Source organism: Nicotiana sylvestris, chromosome 1 (assembly GCF_000393655.2).
Source record: "Nicotiana sylvestris chromosome 1, ASM39365v2, whole genome shotgun sequence".
In the NCBI taxonomy this organism is placed as follows: domain Eukaryota; kingdom Viridiplantae; phylum Streptophyta; class Magnoliopsida; order Solanales; family Solanaceae; genus Nicotiana; species Nicotiana sylvestris.
In genome coordinates, this window is record NC_091057.1 from 46,097,039 (window position 1) to 46,111,899 (window position 14,861).

Sequence of the window (14,861 nt, forward strand, 5' to 3'; positions counted from 1 at the left end):
TTGGAAACCGAAATCGAACTGCCTTTTCTCTATAATCAACAAGAAGCCATAATATAGTATAACAAGAAGCCAACCAATTTATACCCATAATAATATCAAACTCAGTCATGTATAACTCTATCAGATCTGCTATGGTATGATGACTATATATAACCACCAAACAATTTCTATATACTTGCTTAGCTATGACAGAATCTCCTACCGGTGAAGCTACCTCAAATGGCTCTATCAACTCAGGTTCTATTCCGATTTTACTAGCAACAAAGGGGGATATATATGATAAGGTGGAACCTGGATCTATCAATACATATACGTCCCGGGAGAAAATCGATAATATACCTGTAATCACATTCAGTGACGCCTCCTGATCCTGCCTACTGGCCAAAGCATATATGCAGTTCGAAGGACCGCTAGAACTGGAAACTCCACCACGACCTCTACCACAACCTGCTAGTGTCTGAACACCCTGCCCAATAGGGTCATAGCTATAGAAGAAGATCTAGTAGGTTGAGTCATACCACCTGTACCACCTCCATAAGGACACTCTCTCATCATATAGCCTTGACGGCCGCAAGAAAAACAAGCACCTGTAGCAAGACAGTATTCCCCAAAATGGGGCCTACCACACCTGGAACATCGAGGTAAAGGTGGCCTCGACTGACTCGAACCCCTATTCTTATGTGAACCTGAAGCCTTGGAGCTCTGACCAGCTCCTGAATACCCTGTGCGGTCGAATCTACTACCTGTGAACTGTGGGGGTGCACTCTGTGCTGGCTGGGAAGAATATCTAACATGTTGCTGAGGCTGCCCGCCTTGAAGCTCACCAGAATAACCCTCCGATCTAGCCCTCTTATACTGGCCTCTATTATTACCTCTATCTGGCTGACGTCCCATGTGCCGATCCTCTACCCCCTATGCGTATGCCTGTACCCGAGCAATATCCGTACCTAGTTAAAGAGCCACTGTCATACAACCATCAATCAAATAACGATCCAGTCCCATCACATAACAATGCACTCTATCTACCATATCATCTACAATAGTAGGCGCATATCTAGCCAACAAATCAAACTCAAGACTATACTTTCGAACACTCATACCATTTTGCCTCAAACGTAAGAACCTATCAACTCTAGCTCGCGTCATCTTTGGAGGCAGGAAGTGGCCAAGAAAGGCCTCCACAAACTCATCCCATACCACTGGAGGAGCACCCTCACCCCTAGATAACTCCTAAGACTCATACCAATTAACCGCTACATCCCACAATCGATAGGAAGCCAACTCAACAGATTCAGTCTCAGAAGCCTCGATTATCCTCAATGTATATTGCATCTGCCGAATAAACTCCTGTGGATCATCCTCGGGCTTTGACCCAAAAAACTCTAGAGGATTACAACCTAAGAAGTCATGAGTACTCAAACTATCAGATATGTCTGCATGGTCAACTCCTAGTCCATGCCTACGAGCCTGCCCTGCCACTAATCTGGTCAGCAACTGAACTGCATCTCTCATGGCCATATCCTCTGCCCTTGGCTGAGGAGCTGGAGGCTTAGGTGCTGGGGCCTCGGCAGCTGGCAGTGGTGCTACCCCCTGAACTGGAGTTGTTGCTGCTCTAAGCTCCTCCGTAGGTGGCGGTATAGCAGAGCTCGCCGACTAGACTACAATCTTAGGCATAGACTGGGCACGAGCCCTAGTAACTCTCCGGGTCTGACTAGTATCTCCTGCTACCGATTTTCCCTTCTGGCCAGTTGTCGCTTTCTTTGGAGGCATAGCTGAAAACACAATAATTCGTTAGAGAGGCATTATCCTGATAACATAGCTCTATCGCACGATCTAGAGTAAGAAGGAAAAGTGACATCCTAAATGTCCTGTAGCTTCTTATTTATATATGAGGTGCACAACGCATCGATAAACAAGACTCTACTAGACACGGTCTATAGACACTCCGAGGATGAACTGCTCTGATACCACTTTTGTCACGACCCAACCCGACGAGCTGTGACTAGTGCCCGAGCTGGACACTTATATACGAATTTGCTAGATATAATCAGACTAAAACTAAGGACAATATAGAAATTTGTAAAAGCAAGCTATAGACTCATAATGTCATATATCATAATGAACCTGTCTCCTAAGGAGTCATAGCTAACCAAAACATAACAAAATATGCAAGCCGACAAGGCTGCCATTATATACAGGGATATCCAAAATGAGCAATATCGATATAACTGACCAAATTATATACAACCCACACATGTCTACAAACCTCTAAAAGTATAATAGTGAAAAATGGCGGGATACCCCTGGATATGCATAAATCTATATCAGAGGATCTGTACCAAAATGACTCAGGCTCCGAAACAATGGAGCTCTCCAAATAGCTGAGCAGAAGTCTTAGGCTGAAGGATCACCAAATTGAGTATATGTACCTGCGGGCATGAAACGAAGCCCCCAAAGAACCCGGTCAGTACGAAAAATGTACTGAGTATATAAAGCATGAAGTACAATAAAGAAGATCATGACTAAGTAAAAGATGACACGAGACAAGTATGATAATCAAAGATACAAATGCACCTATACTTATGAGATGAGAGTCATGCATATCTATATAATTACCGTACCCGGCCCATTACAGGACTCGATGAATGAAGTCATATACATGTATATCGTACCCGGCCCTCTAGTGATGTACTCGGTGAAATAATCATATATATATATATATATATATATACCGTATCCGGACCTCTAGTGAGGGACTCGGTGAACTATACAATGAAACTGTGCATGAATACATACGCGGCCCGGGACTCGATGAGATGATGTAATAACATTATGCACGAATAGAATATCAGGAGCAACCATATACAAGTTAAATCATCATTTGAGACTTAATAGAATAATTAGAATGAACAACACTGGAGAATCAAAGACAACTATCATATCAAGCACCACTCAGAACTAGAATTCATTTGAATTATGTCCGTTCATCATCCGCTCGTTTTATATAATTCATGCCAAAAAAAAGAAGGAAGGGGTAGCTTAACATACCTTGTCGCTTTTTAAACTTAACGTCAACTTCCCGAACTCGCGAATCTGTAATCAAAACATATATATATATATATATATATATATATATATATATATATATATATATATAATTCAGTCCCAACTATACTTTTCCTACCTCCGATTTGATGAACAAATGACTTAACCAAATTCGGGCGGAATCTCCTCTAAATAATTAACCCCATGCGAACTCCAAATCAATTCCAAATCACAACAACAATACCAACAACCTTATGAACGTCTAATCCATAAGAACATAGCACCATAATTCTCCTCATAAATTCCACAAAATCCAATTCATGTCTCAACAATTTCATATAAATAACTACAACTCTAAATATCAAGATCCTTCATTTTTAACACACTAGAATTACTTTGTACAAGGATTAAGATATGAACATACCTTACTTCACCATGAACTAATCTCTACTTGCTGGATTCGGAAAAATCGATGTTAGAATCCTCAACTAAATAGAAGGATCACTATGATTGAACTTGGATTGAGCTTAAATTGGACAACGTTGCTACTATATTATGGAGTGAAAATTGTTGTTGCTATACTTGTGGAAAGATAAACTTTGTAGCCTTATTAAAAGGATACAATGTTGCTGCCATTAAAGAGTGCATCATACATACATATATCTCTTTACAATGAACTGTTAACGAATTGAAATAAGAGATTTCAAGTGATCCTCTCCTATACACGCTGCCCTCTTGGTCTATTTATTAATAGTTATCTCAAATATGCCACCACTAACTTAAAGTAAATGAAAACATGTCCCTTATAATGCCATCTGTCCATGACCCACTTTGTTTCATCCACTAATTGTTATCCAACAAATCTGAAATAATTCATTTGTTAAATGACCACTCTACTATATCTATACTCTATTCCCACATTTATTTAATTATACCCACACTTAATTTCTTGATCTCTATTTACTTAAATATGAACCACTTTTAACACACCTCATATACTCATTATCATAATCATGTGGTATAACTCTAGTCCATAGCCTCTTTATACATATACCAAATATTATTCCCAATCACCGTCGTCACACTTTTTAAGACCAAATTCTCTGGTGCGAGTGGTTCGAACCATAGCCCGAAAGTACGGGTATAATATTGATGAAACTTATACTATTCGATTTGCTTAACCTCTAAACTTCGCACCACTTACCCATCACTTGTTGAACATCACATAATTGCTTATAACCTAAAAATAATTTTGTCCTACGAGCTTATGTCGGTAACTTATGAATAATCCAACGTGTAGAAATACGGGATATAACATCCTTCCCCCTTAAGAACATTCGTCCTTGAATGTCAAACTAGTTAGTCTATAGAGTCTTATAAAAATTTCGGCAGTCTCCTCTATGGCTATACCTACCAATCTGCATTCAGTAACCCACAAATTCCCCACATGGCCACAATATCATATAGTCTCATTTACTAGTCAATATAATCAAGTAAGGAATTAAATTACCTGCAGGCAGGGGGAACAAGTAAGGATACTTATTCTTCATTTCATCTTCTGCTTCCCAAGTCACCTCTTCCCTATTATTATTTCGCCACAATACTTTGACAGAAGACATATCATTAGTACGTAACCTTCTAACCTGGCGATCAAGTATAGTTATGGGGCTTTCCTCATAAGACAACTCCTCTGTTATTTGGACGTCATCTACAGGGAATACTCTAGAAGTGTGACCAATACATTTATGTAGCATTGATATATGAAAGACTGGATGTATCGCTTCTAAATCAGATGGTAGGTCCAACTCATAGGCAATCTTGCTTACCCTACGAATAATTTGATAAGGCCCAATGTATCTCGGGCTAAGCTTCCCCTTCTTGCAGAATCTCATCACACCCTTCATGGGTGATACCTTCAGGAACACCCAATCACCAATCTGAAACTCTAAGTCTCGACATCGATTATCTACATATGACTTCTGTCGACTCTGGGCTGCCAATAATCTCTCCTGAATAAGCTTCACCTTATCAACTGCTTGTTGAATCATGCCTGGGCCTATTAACTTAGTCTCGCCAACATTGAACCAACCGATAGGTGACCTGCACTTCCTCCCATATAAGGCCTTGTACGGTGCCATTTGAATACTAAAATGGTAGCTATTATTATAAGCAAACTCAATAAGTGGAAAATGATCACCCTAGCTACCTATGAAGTCAATAATACAGGCTCGCAACAGATCTTCTAGCATCTAAATAGTACGCTCAGCCTGTCCATCAGTTTGAGGGTGAAATGTTGTGCTAAGACTCACCTGTGTCCCCTATCCTTCCTGGATTGATCTCTAGAAGTTAACTGTAAATTGAGCTCCTCTGTCCGATATAATAGATGTGGGAACACCATGAAGTCTCACTATCTCCCTGATGTATAACCTCACATAGTCTTCAGCTGAATAAGTAGTCCTAACTAGAAGAAAATGGGTTGATTTTGTCAGCCTATCCACAATAACCCATATAGAGTCATACTTCCGTTAAGTGCGAGGTAAGCCTGTAATGAAGTCCATATTAATCATTTCCCATTTCCAAGTCGGGATCTGTATCTCCTGCAATAATCCACCAGGCTTCTGATGCTCGACCTTAACCTGTTGACAATTCGGGCATTGAGCAACAAACCCCTCTATGTCCCTTTTCATGCCATCCCACCAATATAAGCATCTGAGGTCATGATACATCTTCGTTGACCCTAGGTGAATAGAATAATAGGCAGAGTGTGCCTCTCCTATAACCTACCGCCGTAGCCCTGCAACATCAGGTACACACAATCTGCCTTCATTCCGTAGTACTCCATCAGGTGTAACCTTGAATGGGGTCTTTTCCTTTTGAAGAGTTGTATCTCTATACCATGCCAGAACAGGGTCCTCGTACTTTACCTCTTCTATGATAGAGGACTCAGCAACTTCTCGAACAGAAACTCCATTATCTCAAGAATTAGCCAAATGGACTCCAAGGCTAGCTAGCTGATAAATCTCACGAACCATCTCCTTCCTTTCTGGCTGCATATCTATCAAGCTACCCATATATTTACGGCTAAGAGCATCTGCTACAACATTTGCTTTCCCTAGATGGTATAGAATATCAACATCATAATCCTTAAGTAACTCTAGCCACTGTCTCTATCGTAAATTCAGCTCTTTCTGCTTAAAGATATATTGGAGACTCTTATGATCCATATAAATATCAACATGAACACCATATAAATAATGCCTCCATATCTTCAAGGCATGAATCATTGCTACTAACTCCAAATCATGAGTAGGATAATTCTTTTTGTGCTTTCTGAGTTGTCGGGAGGCATAGACCTTGCCTTGCTGCATCAATACACAACCTAGTCCAACACCTGAGGCATCACAATAAATAACATAGCCATCTAGTCCCTTAGGAAGAGTTAGAACTGGGGTCATAGTCAACTTGTCCTTCAGCAACTGAAAGTTTTGCTCACAAGCATCTGTCCACTGGAATTTAGCTGCCTTCTGAGTTAGCCTTGTTAAAGCTGCTGAAATTGAGGCAAACTTTTCTATGAATCTCCTGTAATATCCTGCTAGCCCCAGAAAACTACATACCTTAGTAGGTGTCGTAGGTCTGGGCCAAGTCTTTACCGCCTCAATCTTCTGTGTATCTTCCCGAATACCATCAGCTCCAATAATATGTCCCAAGAATGCTATTGACGTCAACCAGAATTCGCACTTAGAATACTTAGCATACAACTTCTGGTGCTAGAGTATCCTAAGTACCGTCCTCAAATGGTCTGTATGCTCCTCTTTTGAACGTGAATAAACCAGAATATTATCAATAAATACAATAACAAACATATCTAGGAATGGTCTGAATACCCGGTTCATCAAATCCATAAACACCGCTGGATCATTGGTCACCCCAAAAGACATCACTCTAAACTCATAATACCTGTATCGAGTCCTGAATGCCATCTTCGGAATATCTGCCTCCCTTACCCATACCTGATGATAACCTGACCACAAGTTTATCTTCGAAAAACACTTAGCACCCTACAACTGGTCAAATAGATCGTCAATCTTGGGGAGGGGATACATGTTCTTTATTGTTACTTTATTCAGCTGCCTATAATCAATACACATCCTTAGAGACTCATCCTTCTTCCTCACGAATAGTATCGGTGCTCTCCAAGGTGATGTACTAGGCCTGATGAAGCATTTTTCTAGCAAGTCTCTCAATTTCTCCTTTAATTCTTTCAACTCCGCAGGTGCCATTCTATAAGGGGGAATAGATATGGGTTGGGTATCTGGCAGTACATTTATAGTGAACTCTATCTCCCGTTCTGTAGGAAGACCTGAAAGTTCATCTGGGAATTCATTAACTACTGGGACTGACCGAAGAGCCGGTACCTCTGCTTTCATTTCATGCACTAAAACCAAATGATAAATATAACCTTTTCTAACCATCTTCCTTGCCTTGAGGTATGAAATAAACTTACCCCTCGGCGATGTTGTATTCCCTCTCCACCTTATAGTCGGCTCTCTTTGAAACTGAAATCAAACTATTTTTTCTATACAATCAACATTAGCATAACAAGAAGCCAACCAATTCAGACCCATAATAACATCAAACTCAGTCATGTATAACTCTATCAAATCTGCTATGGTATGACGACTATATATAACCACTGAAAAATTTCTATATACTTGCTTAGCTATGACAGAATCTCCTACCAGTGTAGCTACATCAAATGGCTCAATCAACTTGGGTTCTATTCCGATTTTACTAGCAACAAAGGGGGATATATATGATAAGGTGAACCTGGATATATCAATGCATATACGTCTCGGGAGAAAATCAATAATATAACTATAATCACATTTGATAAAGCATATATGCGGTTTGAAGGACCGCTAGAACTGGAAGCTCCGCCACGACCTCTACCACGACATGCTGGTATCTGAATACCCTGACCCATAGGGGCATAGCTACAGAAGAAGATGAACCAGCAACCGATCTAGTAGGTTGAGTCATACCACCTGTACCACCTCCATAAGGACACTCTCTCATCATATGGCCTTGACGACCGCAAGAAAAAAAAGCACATGTAGCAAGACGGCATTCCCCAAAATGGGGCCTACCACACCTGGAACACCGAGGCAAAGGTGGCCTCGATTGACTTGAACCCCTATTCATATGTGAACCTGAAGCCTTGGAGCTCTGACCAGCTCCTGAATACCCTGTGCGGTCGAATCTACTACCTGTGAACTGTGGGGGTGCACTTTGTGCCGACTGGGAAGAATATCTAATATGCTGTTGAGGCTGCCTGACTTGAAACTTACCACAATATCCCGCCGATCTAGCCTTCTTATACTGGCCTCTATTATGATCTCTATCTGACTGACGTCCCCTGTGCCGATCCTCTACCCCCTATACGTATGCCTGTACCCGAGCAATATCCATACCTAGCTAAAGAGCCACTGTCATACAACCATCAATCAAATAACGATCAAGTCCCATCACATAACGATGCACTCTATCTCCTATATCAACTACAATAGTTGGCGCATATCTAGCCAACGAATCAAACTCAAGACTATACTCTCGAACGCTCCTGCCATTCTGCCTCAAACGTAAGAACCTATCAACTCTAGCTCGCCTCATCTCTGAAGGTAGTAAGTGGCCAAGAAAGGCCTCTACAAACTCATCCCATACCAGTGGAGGAGCACTATCGACCCTAGATAACTCCCAAGACTCATACCAATTTATAGCTACATCCCACAATCGATACAAAGCCAACTCAATAGACTTAGTCTCAGAAGCCTTGATTATCCTCAATGTACGTTGCATCTGCTGAATAAACTCTTGTGGATCATCCTCGGGCTTTGACCCAAAATATTCTGGAGGATTACAACTTAAGAAGTCACGAGCCCTCAAACTATCAGATATGTCTGCATGGTCAACTCCTAGTCCATGCCTGCGAGCCTGCCCTGCCACTAATCTGGTCAGCAACTAAACTGCATATCTCATGGCCCTATGCTCCACCCCTGGCTGAGGAACTAGAGGCTAAGGTGCTGGGGCCTCGAGAGTTGGCGGTGGTGCTGCCCCCTGAACTGGAGTTGATGCTGCTTTAAGCTCCTCTGGAGGTGGCGGTGTAGCAAAGCTCGCCACAGGACTACAATCTCAGGCATAGACTGGGCACGGGCCCTAGTAACTCTCCGGATCTGACTAGTATCTCCTGCTACCGATTTGCCCTTCTGGGCAGCTGTCGCTTTCTTTGGAGGCATAGCTAAAAATACAATAATTAGAGAGGCATTATCCTGATAACATAGCTCTATCGCATGATCTAGAGTAAGAAGGAAAAGTGACATCCTAAATGTCCTGCAGCTTCCTATTTATAGATGTGGTGCACAACACACCGATAAACAAGACTTTACTAGACACGGTATGTAGACACTCCGAGGATGAACTGCTCTGATACCACTTTTATCACGACCCAACCCAACGAGCTCTGACTAGTGCCCGAGCTAGACACTTATATACGAACCTGCTAGATATAATCAGACTAAAACTAAGGACAATATAGAAATTTGTAAAAGCAAGCTATAGACTCATAACATCATATATCATAATGAACCTGTCTCCTAAGGAGTCATAGCTAACTAAAACATAACAAAATATGCAAGCTGACAAGGCTGCCACTATATACGGGAATATCCAAAACGGGCAATATTGATATAGCTGACCAAAACCTATATACAACCCACACACGTCTACATACCTCTAAAAGTATAATAATGAAATATGACGGGACAGGGCCCTGTCATACCCCTGGATACACATAAATCTATGTCAGAGGATCTGTACCAAAATGACTCAGGCTCCAAAACAATGGAGCTCTCCAAACAGCTGAGCAGAAGTCCTAGGCTGGAGGATCACCAAACTGAGTGTCTGTACCTGCAGGCATGAAACACAGCCCCCGAAGAAAGGGGGGTCAGTACTAAAAATATACTGAGTATATAAATCATGAAGTACAATAAAGAAGATCATGACTGAGTAAAAGATGACAGGAGACAAGTATGATAATTAAAGATACCAATGCACTTGTGCCTTATGAGATGAGAGTCATGCATATCTATATAACATACCATACCCATCCCATTATGGGACTCGGTGAATGAAGTCATATACATGTATACCATACCCGGCCCTCTAGTGAGGTACTCAGTAAAATAATCATATATATATATATATATACCGTACTCGGACATCTAGTGAGGAACTCGGTGAACTATGCAATGAAACTGTGCACGAATACATACCCGGCTCGGGACTCGGTGAAATGATGTAATAATGTTATGCACGAATAGAATATCAGGAGCAACCACATACAAGTTAAATCATCATTTAAGACTTAATAAAATGATTAGAATGAACCAACACTGGAGAATCAAAGACAACTATCATGTCAAGTACCACTGAGAACTAGAATTCATTGAAATTATGTACATTCATCATCCGCTCGTTTTATATAATTCATGCCAAAAATAAAAAGGAAGGGGTAGCTTAACATACCTTGTCGCTTTTTAAACTTAACGTCAGCTTCCCAAACTTGTGAATCTGTAATCAAAATGTATATATATAATTCAGTCCCAACTATACCTTTCCTACCTCCGATTTGATTAACAAATGACTTAACGAAATTCGAGCGGCATATCCTCTAAATAATTTACCCCATGTGAACTCCAAATCAATTCCAAATCACAACAACAATACCAACAACCTTATGAACGTCTAATCCATAAGAACATAGCACCATAATTCTCCTCATAATTCCACAAAATTCAATTCATGTCTCAACAATTTCATATAAACAACTACAACTCTAAATATCAAGATCCCTTCATTTTTAACACATAATCATCTTCTAGAATTACTTTGTACAAGGATTAAGATATGAACATACCTTAGTTTACCATGAACTAATCTCTACTTGCTAGATTCGGAAAAACCGATGTTAGAATCCTCAACTCAACGGAAGGATCACTATGATTGAACTTGGATTGAGCTTAAATTGGACAACGTTGCTACTATATTTTGGAGTGAAAATTGTTGTTGCTATACTTTTGGAAAGATAAATTTTGTAGTCTTGTTAAAATGATACAACATTGCTGCCATTAAAGAGTGCATCATATATACATATATCTCCTTACAATGAACTGTTAATGAATTGGAATAAGAGATTTCAACTTATCCTCTCCTATACACGTTGCCCTCTTGGTATATTTATTAATAGTTATCTCAAGTGTGTCATCACTAACTTAAAGCAAATGAAAACATGTCCCTTATAATGACATCTGTCCATGACCCACTTTGTTTCATCCACTAATTGTTATCCAACAAATCTGAAATAATTCATTTGTTAAATGACCACTCTACTACATCTATATTCTATTCCCACATTTATTTAATTATACTCGCACTTAATTTCTTGATCTCTATTCACTTAAATATGGACCACTTTTAACACACCTCATATACTCATTATCATAATCATGTGGTATAACTCTAATCCATAGCCTCTTTATAATATACTAAATATTATTTCCAATCATCGCCGTCATACTTGTTAAGACCAAATTCTCCGATGGAGTGGTTCGAACCATAGCCCGAAAGTACGAGTATAATATAGATGAAACTTATACTAATCGATTTGCTTGACCTCTAAACTTTGAGCCACTTACCTATTACGTGTTGAGTATCACGTAATTGCTTATAACCTCAAAATAATCTTATCCTCCGAGCTTATGTCGGTTAACTTATGAATAATACAACGTATAGAAGTACGGGATATAACAACCTCAATCCCCCTTTGTGATACCTAAAATCCTAAGAACTTGCTGGAGCTGACCCCGAACGCACACTTCTCGGGGTTAAGCTTCATGTTATGCTTCCTTAGGATGTCAAAAGTTTTATGTAAATACTTAAGATGATCTCCTGCGTTCAAAGACTTTACAAGCATATCGTCTATAGAAACTTCCATGGTTTTCCCTTTTTGTGTTTTAAAACATCTTGTATACGAGCCGTTGATAAGTGGCTACTGTGTTCTTTAGCCCGAAGGGCATCACATTATAGCAATATGTGCCAAAATTCGTTATGAACGAAGTTTTTTTCTGATCCTCCAGGTTCATCTTAATTTGGTTGTACCCAGAATAAGCATCGAGGAAACTCATTAACTCGTGCCCCGCCATTATATCAATTATTTGATCAATATTTGGCAGTGGGAATGAGTGTGTTGGGAATGCCTTATTCAAGTCCTTATAATCTACACACATGCAAAATTTATTGTTCTTCTTAGGAACTACTACTACATTAGCTAGTCAATCTGGATACTTTACCTCTCAGATAGAACCGATATCAAGTAGGTGAGTTACATCTTCTTTGACGAATTTATTCCTGGCCTCCGCTTTAAGGCGTTTCTTTTGTCTTACCGGAGGGATGTTGGGATCCAATCTTAGCTTGTGTACGACCACTTCCGTTGGGATACCTGTCATGTCCGCATGTGGTCATACAAAACAATCGTCATTATGTTAAGAAATTCAATAATGTCAGATCTAAGCTCGGGGTGCAGTCCTGTCCCTATGTGGAACTTCCTTTCTAAAAACTTTTCAAACAATACAACTTGCTCGAGCTCTTTCGCTGTGGATTTTGTTGAATCTGTCTCTTCTGGTACCTGGAAATATCTCAGCACCTGATAAGATTATGACGCTTCTTCCCCCTAGCTAACTTCACTCGATTCGGGAGCATGCACCGGTTCCTATAATTGCTATGTCGCATACTCCTTCCTTTTATTACTGGAGACCGAAATCGTATTCATCTATCTTGTCGTCGGTTGGTCGCCTCTTATCTGATTGATTCCTTCGGGTGTTGGAAATTTCAGCAACTGATGATACGTTGATGGTACAACTCTCATCTTGTGCAACCACGGTCTTTCCAGAATAATATTATATCCCATATCACCGTCCACCACTTCAAAAAGAGTCGTCTTTATCACCCTTTCGGCATTCGTAAGCAGCAGGATCTCTCCTCGGGTTGTCATGTTTGTGAGGTTGAATTCGACGAGGAGTTTTGTGGCCGGAATGATGCTTCTGGTGAGTTTGGCTTGCTCCAATACCCTCCATTGTATGATATTGACTGAACTTCCTGGATCCACTAAAACACGTTTGATATTAAAATCTAGTACATTTAAAAAAAATTACAAATGCCTCATTGTGCGGTAGCAACAGTCCGTTTGCGTCCTCCTCTGTGAAAGTGATATCATCTTCAGCGACTTCCCGGAGTCTCTTGCTCTAGGTTATTGGTACCCGAGAAGGTGACCTCATTGATCTCGTTCCCGCAAAAGATCATGTTAATCGTCTGGAATGGGGGATCTTCTCCTGCTTTTGAGGGCTCCGTATTATCACGGTTGCGACCATAGTTGTTCTTGGCCTGCTCACTTATGAATTCTCTTAGATGCCCATTTTTTAGCAGTATTGCCACCTCTTCACGCAGATATTGGTAGTCCCCAGTCCGGTAGCCATTCGTCATGTGGTATTCGCACCACAAATCGGGATCGCTCTGGTAAGGATCAGACCCCATCGACTTTGAGAACCGCACTTCTTTAGTGTTCCTCATAGACGATACCAACTCTACTACATAGACGTTGAAGTTGTATTCTGATAGCCTAGGGTAGGAAGGATCCCGTGTACCTGATATTTCTTTGTCCTGCAATAATCTGTTGTTCCGGTCCCGATCAATTCTTTTGTCGGTAATAAACCTATTTGCCGATCGAAAACCTCTACCGCATCCTTCGGCCACATTCGTAGGACAAAAACTGGCCCCTTGAATATCATCTATCTGCGTCGAAATTGTCTTTGACTTTTCTTTATTCTTCTCCCATCCCTTTGCCGACGATGAGAGGCCAATCTGCTCATCTTTAGTCCTTATCTTAGACTCGTATCGGTTGTGGACATCCACCCAAGTTGTCGCGTGGAACTTAAGCAAACTTTCCTTCAATTTTCAAGAAGCGTATGAACTTCTCGGATTCAGGCCTCCCACAGCAACTCGAACTCCCCTTGTGCGATTCTGAATTTGTCGGTCTTTCGGGCTTGCACTTTTTTGGCCCCGACATGGATCTTAATAAAAGAGTGCGTGAGAATCTCAAAAGAATCTATGGAATGCTTGGGTAACAATGAATACCAAGTCAAGGCTCCCCTTGGAGAGTCTCTCCAAATTTCTTCAGCAAAACAGATTCAATCTCGTGGGGAGCTAAATCGTTCCCCTTCATCGCCATTGTATAGGTGGTATTATGCTCCTGAGGGTATGAAGTTCTATCATACTTCGGCACGTCGGGCATTTTTGTCACGACCCAAATTCCATATTAGGCCATGATGGTGCCCAACACCGTTGTTAGGCAAGCCAACACTGATCATATAGTAAATCCTCATTTATGTAGTTAGTACGTGATAACTTCCATTATAGATTTAAGAAATATATAGTTTTTAAAAAAACTTAAGCATATTTAAGTGAAAGGAATAAATGGGAATCTCAATCATGAAGACAAGCCAAAACATCAGAATTTTACTAATGTGTGTGCCAAGACTTGGTGTCATAAGTGTGCGGGCAATCTAGTAGAATATACAAAACCATAGTATCATACTGTCTGGAAAAGAAATAGACAGGAACATAGAGACAAAAGAGAGGCTCCAGCTGCTATAGATCGGTTGGGAAGGGCAGCTCACCGGAAAGTCTCGAGCTGAGATGACCACTCT

At 40.6% G+C, this 14,861-nt stretch overlaps 1 protein-coding gene and 1 long non-coding RNA gene across 2 annotated transcripts; both read right to left on the minus strand.

Moving 5' to 3' along the window:
• Positions 1-1,653: 1,653 nt before the first annotated feature.
• LOC138869718 (uncharacterized) lies at positions 1,654-5,183 on the minus strand. The gene is made up of 2 exons (XM_070147370.1): positions 4,556-5,183; positions 1,654-1,772 (listed from the first exon to the last, which is right to left on the minus strand). The coding sequence occupies exons 1-2, from the start codon at positions 5,181-5,183 to the stop codon at positions 1,654-1,656; spliced, it is 747 nt and encodes a 248-aa protein (XP_070003471.1).
• A 4,582-nt stretch (positions 5,184-9,765) lies between these two features.
• On the minus strand, positions 9,766-11,295 carry LOC104224831 (uncharacterized). The gene is made up of 3 exons (XR_710433.2): positions 11,018-11,295; positions 10,627-10,671; positions 9,766-10,008 (listed from the first exon to the last, which is right to left on the minus strand). It is a non-coding gene; the product is annotated as an uncharacterized lncRNA (long non-coding RNA).
• Positions 11,296-14,861: the final 3,566 nt, after the last annotated feature.

Excerpts from the sequence above, each read along its gene's own strand:
- LOC138869718 (XM_070147370.1), bottom strand. The coding sequence starts at position 5,183 with ATGGCACCGTACAAGGCCTTATATGGGAGGAAGTGCAGGTCACCTATC. Across the intron at positions 1,773-4,555 it reads CTTGTTCCCCCTGCCTGCAG|CTATGCCTCCAAAGAAAGCG; the intron begins GTAATTTAATTC and ends TTGTGTTTTCAG.